General features: G+C 42.3%; 1 protein-coding gene across 1 annotated transcript in view; it reads right to left on the reverse strand.

Annotated features, from left to right (window-relative positions):
- Nucleotides 1-15,954, reverse strand: part of LOC146379933 (partitioning defective 3 homolog) — a 354,176-nt gene that overhangs the window by 239,608 nt on the left and 98,614 nt on the right. The window contains exon 3 of the mRNA XM_084938841.1: nt 2,859-3,033. Coding sequence (XP_084794967.1) covers nt 2,859-3,033 — 175 coding nt within the window. The remainder of the gene's footprint in view (nt 1-2,858; nt 3,034-15,954) is intronic.

Below are 15,954 nucleotides of genomic sequence, written 5' to 3' on the forward strand. Positions count from 1 at the left end.
AGACATAGGGTGCCGGGAGATTCCCATGATGCATTGAGTTTTTCCTTTCCAGTCACCTTTCTCACTCACTATGTATTAATAGACCTCTCTGCATTGAATCATATCTGTTATTAATCTCTGTCTCTCTTCCACAGCATGTCTTTATCCTGTCTTCCTTCTCTCACCTCGACCGGTCTCAGCAGATGGCCGCCCCTCCCTGAGCCTGGTTCTGCTGGAGGTTTCTTCGTGTTAAAAGGAAGTTTTTCCTTCCCACTGTCGCCAAAGTGCTTGCTCATAGGGGGTCATATGATTGTTGGGTTTTTCTCTGTATCTACTGTACAATATAAAGCGCCTTGAGGCAACTGTTGTTGTGATTTGGCGCTATATAAATAAAATTGAATTGAATTGACTTAAATTAAATTTAATTTAATTGAAGTTTGCGTAGGCGAAGAAAGCTTTCACAAACTCATCACCGTGACATCCAAATAAGAAAAAGTGTGGCTAGTATCTATGAAGAAAATCAGCAGAAGGTCAAACAGGTCTTCACAGTTTAATTCATTACTTTATGATTCTGTTCAACAATAATATCTAAAAGGTTTTTCCATGAGATAAAGAGGGTAAGAGCTATTAGATATAGAACAACACTGAGAAAACACTCTGTCTTCTGTGTAATTCACATGCAAGGCTTTGGAGGGCAGAAATAAGGTCCACACCCCAGCATCCACCATGAACACTCAATAAAATTACACTGCATAATGACTGCACGTTATAGTATAGTTACAGTCAAATTCTATAGTTTGTATCTACTGTAAAGAAACAGAGCAATCTACAACCACTCTGCAACACTGAGAGAGTTTAAATAAAGTTCTAAAATGTATTTTCTCTTAAAAAAAATGTTCAGGAGATGATACTTTTTCAAATGCAGGAACTTTGATGGCTAGGCTACCAACTGTAAGTGCCTCGATGCATGTTCAATCATCCTGAACGCTGCGTTTTCAATCATTATTTGAGATATTAGATGACCTAAAATTACATACAGGTGGCCTGAAATTTTGTCCATTTCTTTTCATATAGTGTTTCCACTGAAAGATTGATATATTACACTGATACTCAAGGTTAATTAAATAAAAATAATCTCTAACTATCTCAGTCAGACATAAAACACGATTAGGCAGAACAGCGATGTCCATCTCAGTCGCTGTATTTAAGATAGCGGTGCAACATGAGGCTTCCACAAACAGACATCTGCTCCCATTAATTTTTAATGGATTCATTTTAAGTTGTGGGAATGCTTTAGTTTGTTTAAAGATGTAATTACACACTAATCAATGTATATGAATGAGGACAGTAGTCTTTTTTTCTATTAAATAAAATGTAAACAAGTGATACGTTTCACTTTAGTTTTATTGCCATGGATTCACATGATTTAAATTACACTTAATTGAGCAGTTTGATCTGAATGTGCTAATTTTAAGTCGCTCTTTCAACACACAAACAGCGTTCAAAGCTATAAATGAGTTAGGGTAAAATCGTGGTGGTTTGTGTGAAGCTTTTTGACAGCAGGTCAGACAACATCGCACCTGCTTTTTCCACACTGTGCCTCTGGTTCACTTTCAGACTGCCACCATTCTCACGTCATTTCCATAAATCTTCACATTCTATCAGGTTGGAACGAGCTTTTGTGTCAGAGCAGAAGAGTAAAGTCAACTGTTCATTCATGTGCACGAGTGTGTCAGCCGGCGCCTATATGTGCGCTTTGGCTTTGAACGTCTTAGATGTCCTTTGAAGTTTAAGACAGCTCTGCATCAAGCTCACTGGTTCCACTTCACAAGATGTGAATATGTGGACACAAGCAACATCTGACTCACCGACTTGAGCGTTGCCATTTCCTGATTGTGTGTGCCACATGTGAGTGCGTGCACGTCCATCTTGCTCTGGCATGTGTGCTTTTGCTCATGCGTGACCGAGTAACCCACTGCGTCTCAATTCCTTCCGTTGTCTCAGTTTCTACCTGTCTGTCTAACTTAGGGCAATGACATTCCCAGGACACCTTTCGAAGTCTCGACAGACACTCAACTCTGAATAATACACCTGAAGCATGTCAAGTAAATCACACTCTGGTCAGATTGGTGTCAGTTAGAAAAAGTTTACTTTTTTCACGTCTGTTTGAGTCAGGATCTCACAGCCCTGTTACAAACAAATTAATAACATTGCTCACATTACTCCAATCCAGAACTGAATGGACGTGTTTTGACAACCTGTGGTCACCTTTATCAACACAGTGTCAGCCAAGGTGATTCAGAACAACAAAGCATAGCATTACCTAAGCAACACAGATTTTTGGGGGCTATAATTTAGTAGCTGAATTTCACACCACAAAATAAGCAGATACCCAAGGAGCTGAATGTAAGCATCAGTGCAGACCACGGTCTGAAATTATTACCTTTTGTTATGCTTGGCTTCCCAAGTAACTTTTAGCTTTCAGACGTCAGCTTTCATGTGCCTGACCTTTAAAGCTTTGCATTTTGAATGTCTGCTAGTGGCATACATTTCCAACTCGTTCTTACAAAAGCACAGCACAGGCCTCAAGGTACTAGTCACACTGATGATAATTTTTCTCTTCTTTGCATCAGAAGGCTACTTTCTCTTTTTTATACTGTACCACTCAACAATGCCAACTACCTTTTGCTTCAAGGCAGAAAATTGACTTCACGCTTCCAAATATTCCAGTCTACAGCTCAAGAACATTTCACTGGACGTGTGATTGGGTCAAGTAGACCTGAGAACTGTGCATTTTTTAAACAGTTATGAATGAATCAAGAATAAAGACAGGTGACAATAACAATTAGTGGTGATGTAAATGTTGATGCTAGACTCACTGGATAGCAGAGCAGATGGGGTGACTTCAATCTCACTACTGGCCTGGTAGGGCTGGAAGGCTGATGCTGAATTCATCTCACTGGCAAAGGGTTCTGGGCTTTGTGTACCTGTGGAACTGGCACTGGTACCGTCGCCTCCATTGTGAGGATCCTGCTCTTCATATATTGCAACCAGCTAGACGGAGAGGAGAAGGAAGTATTTGTATGTTAGCATGTGCTTTGAAGAAAAAAACGAACAAATAGATGGTGCCGATGGCTTAGTAGATGTGTAGACAGACAGACAGATAGATGGATAGATGTGGAGATAGATGTATGTCCAGATAGATGTCTAAAATGATGTCTAGATGGCTAGATAGATTGATAGAGGTCTAGATGTTTAGATAGATCGATAGATAGATGCATGTCCAGATAGATAGATTTCTAGATAGATAGATGTCTAATATCTATCTATCTATCTAGATATCAATGTCTAGATAAATAGATGTCTAAATGTCTAGTTAAAAGAGTAAATAAAACTGCCAAACTGCCACCATGTGAGCATGCTTTTTATTCAGCTAATCTACTACTTTTGTCCCCATTCACAGATATGCATACAATCACTTTCTCTACAGTTTAATCTTGCAACATCTGCAGTCATGGAGCATGAGGTGCTCAGGGTTGCCAAGTTAGGCTCCCACAGCGAGCAGCTGCTCCATTCTAACATAGGTGATACGTTGCCACATTTCCCAGGCCAGATAGGAAGAACTCCTCATAGCATCCCATAATTATCTGAGTCTAACACACACCACTGATTACTACAGCCACCAAAAGAGCAAGAAAAAGACCTCATTTAGGTTAAAGTAAAAAAGACGATCAGCTGGGAAAAAAAATCAGACTGGCCACTACCAACTCATGTGTCAAAGCTTTACTTAATACTCGTGGACTGAGAAGGATGCACAAGGAGAGAGAGATGAAAGAGATGAAAGATCCCCACAATGCTGCACAAACTGCAGTCGTGGAGTGAAGGTACCAATGCCAAGTTGCTTTCATTGCCAGCACAACCTGTTAATAAACCTCTCTGAAGGAGATTAACCTCTCAATCCATCGAGACAGAGCAACCAGGCAGCGGCTGAGCGATAGAGATCGTGCGATGCAGGAACAATAGCATGTATATTACAGACATAAGATGACTCCCTTTTATGTCTTGTGCTTCCTCCAGGTCTGTGTAATGGAAAGCTGTGAACGTGGAGGGAGCAAACAGCTATTGTGTATCCCATATCGTATTTGTCTGAAGGTAAAAATAGCACAAGCGTTTTTCTGTGTATTTGCTGTTTTTCATCACCTCAAGTGCAGGAAAATCTGCATATAAACAAGTTTAGAAGCCCCTGCTCTTCTTTTTGATTTAATTCATTCATATGCAGAGGATGATGCTCAAGCGTGCATGTGTTTGTGTCCGACTTTATGGCTCTCGGTGAGTATGCCCATGTGGTTTACTTTTGCTGTAATTCACCACACAATTAAAGCAAACTGTTTTGTTTAGGGTGTTTTTTTTCCCCTTCCTTTCTCTCTAAAATGTTTCCTTGAATCCCAATGCCATTCCTGAGACACACTCCATCACCAAAGGATTTCTCCCATTTCGCTCTAATCGTGTTCCATTCGTATGCTGAAATTACATTTCTCAGGTTGTAAGGGTTTATCACAAATTTACTTAGTGCAAAAGAGAGGCAATCAGAAAGGGGGGGGGGGAAGAAAGAAAAAAGGCCTCAATATTACAAATCAGGCAGTTTGAGGAGGTAATATCGTGCAGGTTTGCTCACTGGGAAGTGTGATTATTAAGCAGGCAAGAAAAGCTGCTTTGCTTTGTGTTGAACTGCAAACACAGTTAATAGGCAAAAACGAGGATAAATATTGATCAGTGTGCCGTTCCTGCAATCTGAGACTATTTTTAGGGGGGGCTTCTTTGAATGAATTGTTTAAAATTCTGCTCCGCCGGCTCCTTTTTTGAAGTGTTAATGATGAGCAGGCCAGCTATGCGAAGGACCAGAGGCAGCTGGGAACACAAACAAAAGTAGAAGGGCCGTCTCCAGCGGCATTTGCGCCGCCCCAGCGTACAGTATGCGCGACTGCATGACTCATTAGCGACAAAGCAATCAAGCCTCCCATTCATATGTTTCTGGGAGCATTTAGCGATCCAGCAAGCCATCTCCCTGCCAGTTGCCCATTTGAGAGAAGTGGTGAATACTGTTGTTGGTGTTGTGGAGAAGTATGATTCATTTTTAAATACACCCCAAATCCCCCTAATTAGGTCCACTTTGCAGTGACGCACAGTCTTTCACCAGACACTCTAGAGAGCACTCTGCTGGTATCAGACACGTACAACTAAACTCATTCACATTCTCTCCGTTTCATAATCAAATGGGTCCGCATTTATCCCGCATTCAATATTTATGGGCTCTTGAAAGTGCTCGTTCCTCCCTTCTACCCAAGAAGACATGTAAAGTACACAAGCTGAGGGCAGAAGCATCAAACTACTGTAGGTCGTCCAACTTATAAAGCCAAGAAGAAGAAAAAAAGAAAATGCAGTAACTGGCTGATTCCCAAACTAGCAGACACATCTTTTGCTTTTTGCCGTGTCCGTTGTTGAGCTGATCTATTCACTGATACTACGTTCCAATAATTCTTCTGTAAGTAGAGTACAGCTTCCTTTAAAAATGGCTTTTTCAACTATCTGACCTCAGACGGATGCAGCTTGCACAGCTATCTGTGTTTAATTTAAGTCTTTAGCAGCGATGGTCATAATACCACAATAAGACAATTGGTTTTTTTTAACTGTACTTTCTGCATTGTGTTTACCTGCAAGGCTGCAACTCTCATTTCTTTTCCAGAAAGGTCGAGAATTGCTTGAAGTCAGCTGTTTGAGCTGTGACCAAAAAAAAAAAAAAAAAAAAAACTACAATCGAAAGGTAGAAAAATGAGCTGGCAAACAGCCTAACCTGAGCTTTTGTTTGACTTACACGGTTATCATCAGTACAAAGTGTCTTTGGAGTACCCAATAAAGAGTCCTCGCCTTCCTCCCTCTGTGCGAGGCCTTTCCAGCGCCACCGTGTCCTCTGTCTGTGCTGTGGAGAATGGGACACACTTGGCCAGAGGGAAAGCTGACGCAATTCTTGCTGTTGACGGGACAGAGCTCAAGCGGCAAAGCACTGAAAGCCATCACAAAAACGCTTTCCCTCCATCTGGGAATTGGTCACAGCCACTTTAGAACTGAGACACTTTCACTTTTCACTTTTCTTTTTTTTTATTCTCACACTTTCCCCCCTGTGGCTGCCATACAGCGGCCATGGAGTTGCATTCAGAAGTTTTTAAAAAAATAAGAGGAAAAAGTTTTTTAGCGATGAAGCACAGACGGGAACAGCATGGCTAATTGTCAAGTGGCGTGACAGCTGAGGCTGAGGATTCAGAACAGATAGGAGGGAAGAAGGAGGGAGGCTGGAGAAGAATTTTAAAAAAGCCCCTGAAAAACAAGATGCTATAACCTATCATAAAACAGACTTTTATATGATAACCAAAAGGGTAGGGAGAGAGGAACGAGAGAAGGCGAGCACATTACAGGATGTGAGTTGAAGAAATGTTCCAGTTTCCAGTCTCAGGATAAACTCTGGAGCGATTTGAAAAACCTATTTAGCTCCTACCTGCTTCAGTTGACAGAAGCAAGGGAAAGAAAAGAACTGAACTGAGTCTTATTTCATGGGCCTCTCTCTCTCTCCAGTAGGGAGCTACAACACTGCCGCTACCTTAAGCCCCCGGAGCAAGGCTGACACTCATCCACTCTCAGCTGGTTCCACTGACTGTCACAGCAGCTGCCAATCAACCGCTATCTACCTGGATGCCTGAGGGCTGCTGGAAAGAGGCAAGAGCAGGGGATGGCGAGAGATGATGATGAAGGGGGCGAGACGAGGCAGAGGATAGGAGAAGGGAAAGAAAAGAGAGGAGTCGGATGAAGCCGGGCATTTTCTGCAGTCTGGGTAGAAGATGTATTTGGAATTTAGAATTTCCATATCTATAACACAGAGAGCACTGAGACAGGGCACCGAGAAAAGAAAAAAAAACAGAATCTCAGGGAAGCCTTTCATGTTGGCCTCCTTTGATCTCTATCCAGCTTTTGGCAGCAAGGTGGAGAAGAAGAAGAAGAGATGGAAAGGAAGCGGCTGAGGAGGGAACGAGGAGCTGTTTTGACAACTAAACCCCCCCTTCCTCCCAAAACTCCCAGATACATCCTTCTACCCACCCACACACCCCAGCACCTCTGATCTGTCATGAAGCCCGGGCATTAGGAGTGGCACTGGTACAAAACAGCCGTCCCAAGCGCTCACAAAGTGGTGCTCCGAAGACACAAGACAACAGAGGTTATTAGAAGTCACGGGGCAGCACTCGCAGTGCCAGTGAAAACATGTAATACCTGCACTGCAATGCTCTGACGCTAATCCATATCTGCCACGGCAGCTTTTTTACAGCCCAGTGGAAGGGACGCCTGACACGAGTCAACCGGCGGCAGCCCCCCCATCCGCTCAATCCACACCTTCAATTAAAGAGCACATCCGAAGTCGTGCCAGCCTGCAACCTGCTGTGAATATTTATTGCTGTAGCTAAAAAGTCTCCCCTTAGAGGAGAGATTATTTATTCATTTGTCTTACTCCCCCCCCCCCCCCCCCTTCCATTCACATCACATCCAAATGGTAAAATTCAATGTGAATCTAACAAGTACTGCTTACAGCTTAAAGAATAGGCACATTTGTCTCCTGCAGTTGGATATGTGCGTGTGGATGTCGCTCCGTGGAAACGTCTCATATTTGTTATGAGATGAACGAGGGAAAGATTAACACTTTGCTCAGTGCATTATTCAAAATGATAAATGAATGGATGCCACGTTGTTATGCAATGTCTGCGGTAAGTCATATATACTGCCTCTGATAGCACAACACCACACACCCCCACACCCACACAAACAGACCAGGTTTCATCTCCCCTCCCTATCATTTATCATCATTTTATTGCAAGGGCACCAGGGGCGCAAAGTTATTACGGGTACAGTAGTGGTGGAAACTGTGAAAGCCACTTACTCCACCAGAAACTCCAAGGACTCGAAACTTGTTGAGTAATAGCTACGAGGCACCATCCCTCATCCACGCGCCAACCATCTATCCATCCACCTGTCCATCTACCGTTCACCTCACTTGACATGCTCATTCAGTCATGAATCCCGCATGCATCCATCACAGTGTACACTTTTTGATCATGTATTGGCATGCACACAGATCTTAATACACCAATGACGCATCTTTCGCTGCTGAATCGGTGTCTTCGTTTTCTCATTTGCCTTAATGCACTCATCTAAGAGAACATGTGTCATGTTTTGGGCTTGGATCTGAGCTAACCCATTCAAAGTCCAAAGACACACAATAAAACAAATTAGCTGAAGCATTAGATGAACAGCTCCCATGTTTTGTTAAGCAAAATTATTAATGGAGTCTGGCGGAGGGTAATGGCTTCATTTTCTTGTTGTAAAGAGCGTACACTTAAAACACTATTGATTTCTAGTGGCTAAAATCCGTTTTACTGTCTGCTGCTGCCAGTGTCCACAGCAGCATAATACTTTTGTTTCTGTGCTTTCTGCTTGTGGGGCTGGGGGGGGGGCTTACCGCCAATCTACTGTAGGTTACACACTGACACAGAAACTAAACACAGAAACAAAACTATCCCAAAATAAATGAAAACAGGCTACCTAGTTATTATATCGTTATAAAATACAGTTATTACTAATTAAAAATGCAAAATATTTTTAAATGTTTTCTGACTGGTAAATGAACTGGTTTCTAATTGGCGCTTTTCCACTCTACCTGACCACTCACAAAAACTTTTATTTCTATGCTTCCTAGCTAACATTCGCACACATTCATACTCCAGTCAATGCATCGGAAAGCAACAGGTTGGCAGGCGAGGGATCGAACCGTCAACCTTCCAATTAGTAGTATCTCCTGAGCTACAGCCACGGAAAACTGCACTGGTGCCAAACTCCCAAAAATGACGCAACCCGCAAAACAGAAATTGTTTTATAACTGGATGCCACAGACATTTTTTCCCTCCTCATGTCTTCTGACTGTTTTTCTACTAGGTTTGCATTTGGCTACAGTCAGCGTCACTACTAGTAGCATGAGGTGACACCTATTTTGTGTGTGGAGAAAGAGGATGAGCACTGCCAGAGTTACAAAATGACCTCCAGCTGGAGGCAGATGTCCGTGACTAAACACAGAAACACACTTCATCAGGTTGTCCTGTGGGTCCGATGTCCTCTATTGGGCCAAGTGCTCACTGTTTGGCACTATGGAGCCTGATTGGCATTTGCAATAAAATAGCAGAATTAGCAGGTCCACCACTGGAGCCCTGTGCTTTTCACAGACGGGAGCAGGTTCACCCCGAGTGACAGACATGAAAGGATCTGGAGAAGCTGTGGAGAACATTATGCTGCCTGCAACATCATTCAGCATGACTCAGTGATGGTCTGGGGATACATGTCCATGGAAGGACATGCAAACCTCTATAAGCTAGGTAGAATGAAATCCTTGGACCCATTTTCAGACCCAATTTCACTGCAGGTTGATAAAATTTCCATCAAATGATATGGCCTCCTTTTATTCCTAAAACATTACCCAGTCCGTAATAGTGAAGATATCCAACATGACTTTTTCCCATTGAGATCTGATGTGTTTTCAAGTGTTAACTTTTTTGAGCAGTGTGTTTTGTTTACAGTCTTCTCACCAACCTTGTTTGCCATCTTGTGCGTTTGCTTTGAGGTTTGTTTGTCTTCTTCTAACACTTCTCCTGTGTTCTGCATTTGCGTCTTTTAATCTGGACCCCTTCATAATGTGACCTTTACTTGTAACTTCTTCTTAATGATTGACTGAAGGCAGCATTGTACTTGCACAAACCTTCCTCCTCGTATGCCTGAGTTCTCACACAGCTTTCAATATTTAATCTTTTCCCCCCGTCCATTATTTCTCACACACACCATGTGTAGAGCAAACCAACAAAGTGCTTAGTCCTGTAGTTTTCCTGCTTATTAAGACCATCAAATATTCAGGGAATAAGTCTCCAGCACTCTGGCCTGCCATCACTAGCACTCCAAATAACCCTCAAATGGCACCCTGCAGCGCTTTAGAAACATATGCATATTTCAGGTGCTGCCACATGGGGTCGATACAAAGGGAAGAAGCTCCCCAGAGGCTGACTACAGCAAGACCTGAAATGATGACATACACCTCAAAGCGAATGTAACGTGTAAAGACGGTGCAGCACAAGGATGAGTCGCCTTCAGTTTAATGTTTTGCACCCTCAATTGAAATTTGAATAAAAAATATGAACTTCAAATACTTGTTAGGCTTAAGATTATTCAGTTGCAGTAAACATTAAAGCGTCACCAAGACTCACTACAATAGGCATTAAGTTACATGTTACGACACAAGATTATCAGCTTTCGGGAAAAGAACAGTCAATTTTGCTCCAGTAGCAGACCTGCACAACAAAAACATCCTTTCTCGCTTAACGCAGTGGTGACGCGTGAGGGCAGAGGAGGAGGGTGGTGGGAACGAAAGGCGAGGGCAAGTTTGTATGCCAGTGTGCAGGAAGATGACAGGCTTAAAGAAAAATAATCCCTAAACAAGCAGACGTAAGCCCCGAGATTGGTTTACGCCGCCGTACTGGCTAAAAACATTATGTCATCATTTCTTTCACTTTTTAAAGGAAAGTAGCTCGACAGGTATTCATGACTTGAAGGGGGGAAAAACCCCACTAGGTGGGAGGGGTGTGGAAGTGGACGAAAAGGCAGAGAGAAAATATACAGAGCAAGCAAAGTTTAACCAGATTAGAGACTCATCCCTTTTCAAATCCACAAGGCTAAATTCCCGTCCCTGCCTTTGAAGTTTTCCTCCGCGTTGGGGAAAATGAATTCACACATATCGGGCCGCCGTGAGTGTAAGAACTACCTACGCAGTGCTGACTGAAGGGAAAAATTCCTACGACACCCCCGATACGTTCTTCCGTGTATATTAATACCTCATAACCCTCTGGTCGCATGTTTCAATTCAACACCATTCAAGTCTGGGAAATAAATTTCACTTGTCTGAGGGCACACACACACACACACACACACAAAGGTCTTTGCTGCACATCTCTGGGAGTGGAAAAAAGAGAAGCAGCGAGGAGGGAGCAATACAGAAGGAAAAGTGATGACATATTCATGAAAGCAATTAGGGTGGGTGTCCATAAGAAAGCAAGAACCACGATAAGCATCTTATGGGTTGAATTGCCATCAATCACCTGACAGTAATTAACACTGTGCAGACACATGAAATAATGCTGAACTAATCTCGTTCCACCAGCCAGATACACTCTTAAATGTGTCATATTAATTATCCTATTCCAGTCTAGGTAAGTGGAAATCTTTGTATTTTAGAGACGTTTTTTTCTTTATTTTACCAAAACTTCATAAATGCAAAACTATTCTTGTTCTGTCGCTTGGGCTCCCATTTGTTCCTTTATACGAGATACTCAGGCGGGCTGCACTGAGAGCACACGCTGTACCCAAAATAGTTTGTGGAGTCTAATCATTTGTTTATTGTATCCTCTATCGATGTTCTTGCCTTACTGTATTCATTTTGCTGTCTAAACAGAGCGGCTGAGGGCACCTTCAGGTGTTACGCCCTCGAACTGGTCTTAAAGAAATCAAATCAATGCAATGAACCTAGCTGCTCTCACGGTCTTCATCCAGCCCACCCCCACCACTCCGTGCACATTCCCAATCTAATAATGCCTTTCCTCCCCAGCCTTGATTCACATGTAAAACAACAGCAAGACACTCTGTCTAGGGGGTGCACTCACAAATACGCACACACGCACACACACACACACACACACAGATAGAGTTATGTGAGCACACATACCTGCCAAGGCACAAACAAACTGCAGATACACAAAAGCACAAAAGTCTCAGTTTATATATTAGTATTCTTCTCCCAAAGCATTAGAAAAACCCATAGTCTAACAGTGCCTTTCAGAGGGAAGTGCCCTTCAATCTTTCATTGGTTATGCACAAAGCTAGGAGGGAGTAATTAAAAACTCTACATCCAGGGACCTCGGCACAGAGAGAGAGAGAGAGGACCAAGAGAAAAAAGGGAAAGCTTCAAACATTTCAGGCCTCCCTGGTGAAAAGAGATGGAAGGAATCAGTAGTAGAAAGTGGAGTGGAGCAGACAGAGAGGGAGGGCCTTATTCTTGACAAGGCCATACATCCTCTGTTGTCAAGGCGGATGGAAATCAGGTAGTCATACCTTTAGCGAGGCCAGAACCAATCATTAATCAGAAAGATTTCACTTTAGGTTTGTCATATCATATATGCTTGTCCTAAGTGCTTAAGGTATTATATGTCGCAGCGAATTAATGAAAACATCTAAAATCTCTGGCTCTCAGAGCATGACATCAATAGTTCCTCATGTGTTGGAGAGATGCAATGCTTTCGCTGTAACTGCACAGGAAATGTTGTGATTGGACAGGGTGCTTCTGACACACATTTCCAAACATACTAGTTGACTTTTGGAAGCATACAATATTTCTATTTGTGCACAATAACATACTAATTTAAGAAAAATCAAACATTACCAGGGTCAACATTATTAGCCCACTGTACAACCGACCTTCTTATTGCACAGTGCTATAACTTTGTAATGCTCAAAGCTTGCAAAATCAAGCTAAATCAGAAGGTTAACTTTCTGTTTACACACAGTATAATAACTTCAATCAGGGTTTGAACTGTCACCGGAAAAAGCATCATGCTGAAAACTAAAGAAATCAGTTTAGACTTGAGAAAAAGAATTGTTGATGCTCACAAAGGAGGAGATACAAAGTTATCAAAGCGTTTCCAAGTGTCAAGAACTGGAATGAGAACTATCATTAGGAAATTCAAAGAGAGCCACACAGTACAGAGCAAGTCTGGCAGAAGTAGGAAGCAAAAGATTTCAAAGACTCTGGAAAGAAAACTAGTGAGAGATGTGTCTAAAGACACCAGAACAACTTCCAAGACACGAGCGAATGAGTTAGCCAAGTCAGGAATTATAGTCTCAAAGAAGTCAACGACTAGAACCCTGCACGGGAATGGACTGCGAGGCTGCAGACCAAGAAAACCTCCACTTCTGCAGAAGAGACAGCTTAAAGGAAGACTGAAGTATACTAAGGATGACCTATAGAAAGATTCTGCATATGGGAAGCATTTCCGTTGGTTAGATGAGATGAAACTAGAGCTCTTTGTAAACAAAGACGCTACTTAAGTTTGGGGAGAGAGGGGAGAAGTGTACCACCGAAAGAAGATGGTCCCCACAGTGAAACACAGTGGTGAGGAATTTCATCATGGTGAAAGGAATCATTAAGAAAAAAATGAGCCTTGGTAGTTCCTCTGTCTTCTAAAATGGCAACAACTCAAAATGTTCTTGGTGAAGAGGTGCCTTCAGAAAACCAAAGTGAATGTTATTCACTTGTAGCCTGCACAAAACCCTGATTAAATCCCATTGAAAATCTGTGGGGTGAACTGAAGACCAAGGCCTAGTACACCTGAGGAGCTTGAGAGATTCACCAAAGAAGAATAGGCTGGGCTTGCTCAGGAGACATGTAATAATTTTGACCCTGGCAGTTTTTGTTTCTGTGTGCAAAGTAAAATAAGCATCCAAAATAAAAACTAGGATGTTTGGAAAAGCTGTATAAAAAATGATTTGCTGTTTATCAGAACTTGAGAAATCCTTAAAAAACTTAATTTTCATAGAGAACGTTAACAATCCTGTCGTCATCCGAACATACATATGTATAGCGGATATGTGAGCCAGCATTCAATATGACACGAAGACAGATTTATATACAGTTTTCAAATTAGGCTTTTTGCATCGCTCTCGGGTGGTCTTCACCCAGTCACCAGGGATGGCCTCAGGTGAGTTGCCTAATACCCTGAGGCCATGGACCAACAACAGAGGCTGTACGTGTGCACAGACTATTTTGCATGCAAAGGTAAGCACTTTGAACCCACATAAAGTAGACCTCAAACCAAATGCGTCAATGTGCTTAACTGCTGAGAGCAAAAATTACGTGGAATACATTATATACACAAAAAATAATTTCATGTGCTCTGTTTCTTTAAGCTGTTCATTCAACTCACATTTAATAATAATGACATTTAAGGAAAAAGGCAAGACATTGGTTAGTAAAAAACGAAATAAATACATAACGTAAATTTAATTTCTAAAGCACCAAATCACAACGGTCACATCAAGGCACTTTATACTGCAAGAAACTGACCCACCGGAGACAAAAGCCCAAGAATCAGAAAATGCCTTATATGCAAGTACTTGGTGACGTTGGGTAGGAAAAACTCCCCTTCAACAGGAAGAGAACCATGCTGAGGGAGGGCCAGTTGACCAGTGAAAGGGAAGATATAAAAGAGGAACACAGAGAGAAAAGCACAAAACACAAACATCCAATCCGTCATCACAAATCATGTGTTTAAATTAGTAACGGGCCAATAAAATTGCTAACTGGATATCAATTTGATACTTTGAAGTTTAAATGTGCAACAAACTGTGTAAAACTGCATTATTTGTAGAAAAGCAAAACTGAAACGTTCTCATTAAATCTTATATGCTACGTTAAAATAGACTGTTACTTACAACTCAAGTGTAACTAACTTGGCGCGTGTTCACCAGCCCAGGAAGATCTAACAAGTTGTGCTGTCCATTATGAAAATGTAGGACCTCAGTTTTTTCCAAGCGTGACCCAAAGTACAGGCTAAACTCTAAGATATGATGAAGGTTTTAACTTCAGAAAACCTCAGCTATCACCTTCTAACCAACAGCAAAACACTCGTAATATAATAGGTGTCTCTCAAATGTGAGGCTAGCCACATGCACATTTTACAAAGCACAGCAAAGGAATCCAGACAGTCCCTAGTGGAGACTCATATTTATTTCCTTATCAAAACAACAAATACAAGCCAGGACTGGCAGACAAGAAGAGACACTGGAACGCCGCAGGACCTTATACCACACACACTTACCATCTCCCTCACAATAGTTACCATATCCCTACCTAGCTGAGAATCTGCCAGTGTCCTGACACTATGCTAGTCAGCTTGTCAGTCAGTATGGCAGATGCTCAGCCCATAAATACATCAGCCACTCAGCAGTTTAGTAAGCCAACAAAACCCAACTATTCTCTAAGTAGGTAAACCAAACAGTCAATGTGTTATCTAGTAAATCAGCAACAGATATACCAGTGAATTGTGAGCCCGCCAGTCAGTAAGCCAACCAGTGACCCAATCGCCCAGGCAGCCAGCAAGGAGGTATCCAAGTGCAGCTTTACAACCCACTATTGGCAATGAACTGAACAGACATTGAGCACACACCCGCACACGCATACACTTAGACACACAACTAGCCAGTGGGGACAGCACTGTCATTATCTGCCATCTGCAGGCCTGAGTGGCCTTAGCCTGGAGGGGAGAGGAAGCAAAGAGTAGGGAGATGAAGCAGGGAGAGAGGATGCTTGTCCGTGCATGTGTGTGTCTGTTTGGTGGTGGAGGGGCTAAATACACAATGTGAGAAGAGACACGCTCTCAATAACACACCGAGACAAACAGGAAGACAACAAAGGAATGGCTCTGTGCCCACCAGCGAACATACAAGTTTTCTTTTTGTGTACAACCACTGCATCTGACAAAACACCACCGCGAGTGTGTTTGCATGTGTGTGTGTGAAGCTTACAAGGCTGGTTACCACGTGTGTCTATCTCACCAAAAATGGCCTTAACGTAATGCAATTCTGAAGCATTTACGCATTTATTAATATTGTACTTGTTTGTGTGAATATCTGTGCATTAATAATCGAGAGTTCTGCAAAGGTAGAATCCCTCTACAGGAAATGCAGAATGTAAGAGGGTGCTATCTGAAGATTTCAAGACCAGCGAGAAAACTCAGTGCAGAAGCTTCAGACTGAATAACAAGGACACAGGCTGCTGAGATTTTGAGATTG

The sequence above is a fragment of the Perissodus microlepis genome, chromosome 9 (genome assembly GCF_051167445.1).
Source record: "Perissodus microlepis isolate ML-2025 ecotype Zambia chromosome 9, ASM5116744v1, whole genome shotgun sequence".
In the NCBI taxonomy this organism is placed as follows: Eukaryota; Metazoa; Chordata; class Actinopteri; order Cichliformes; family Cichlidae; genus Perissodus; species Perissodus microlepis.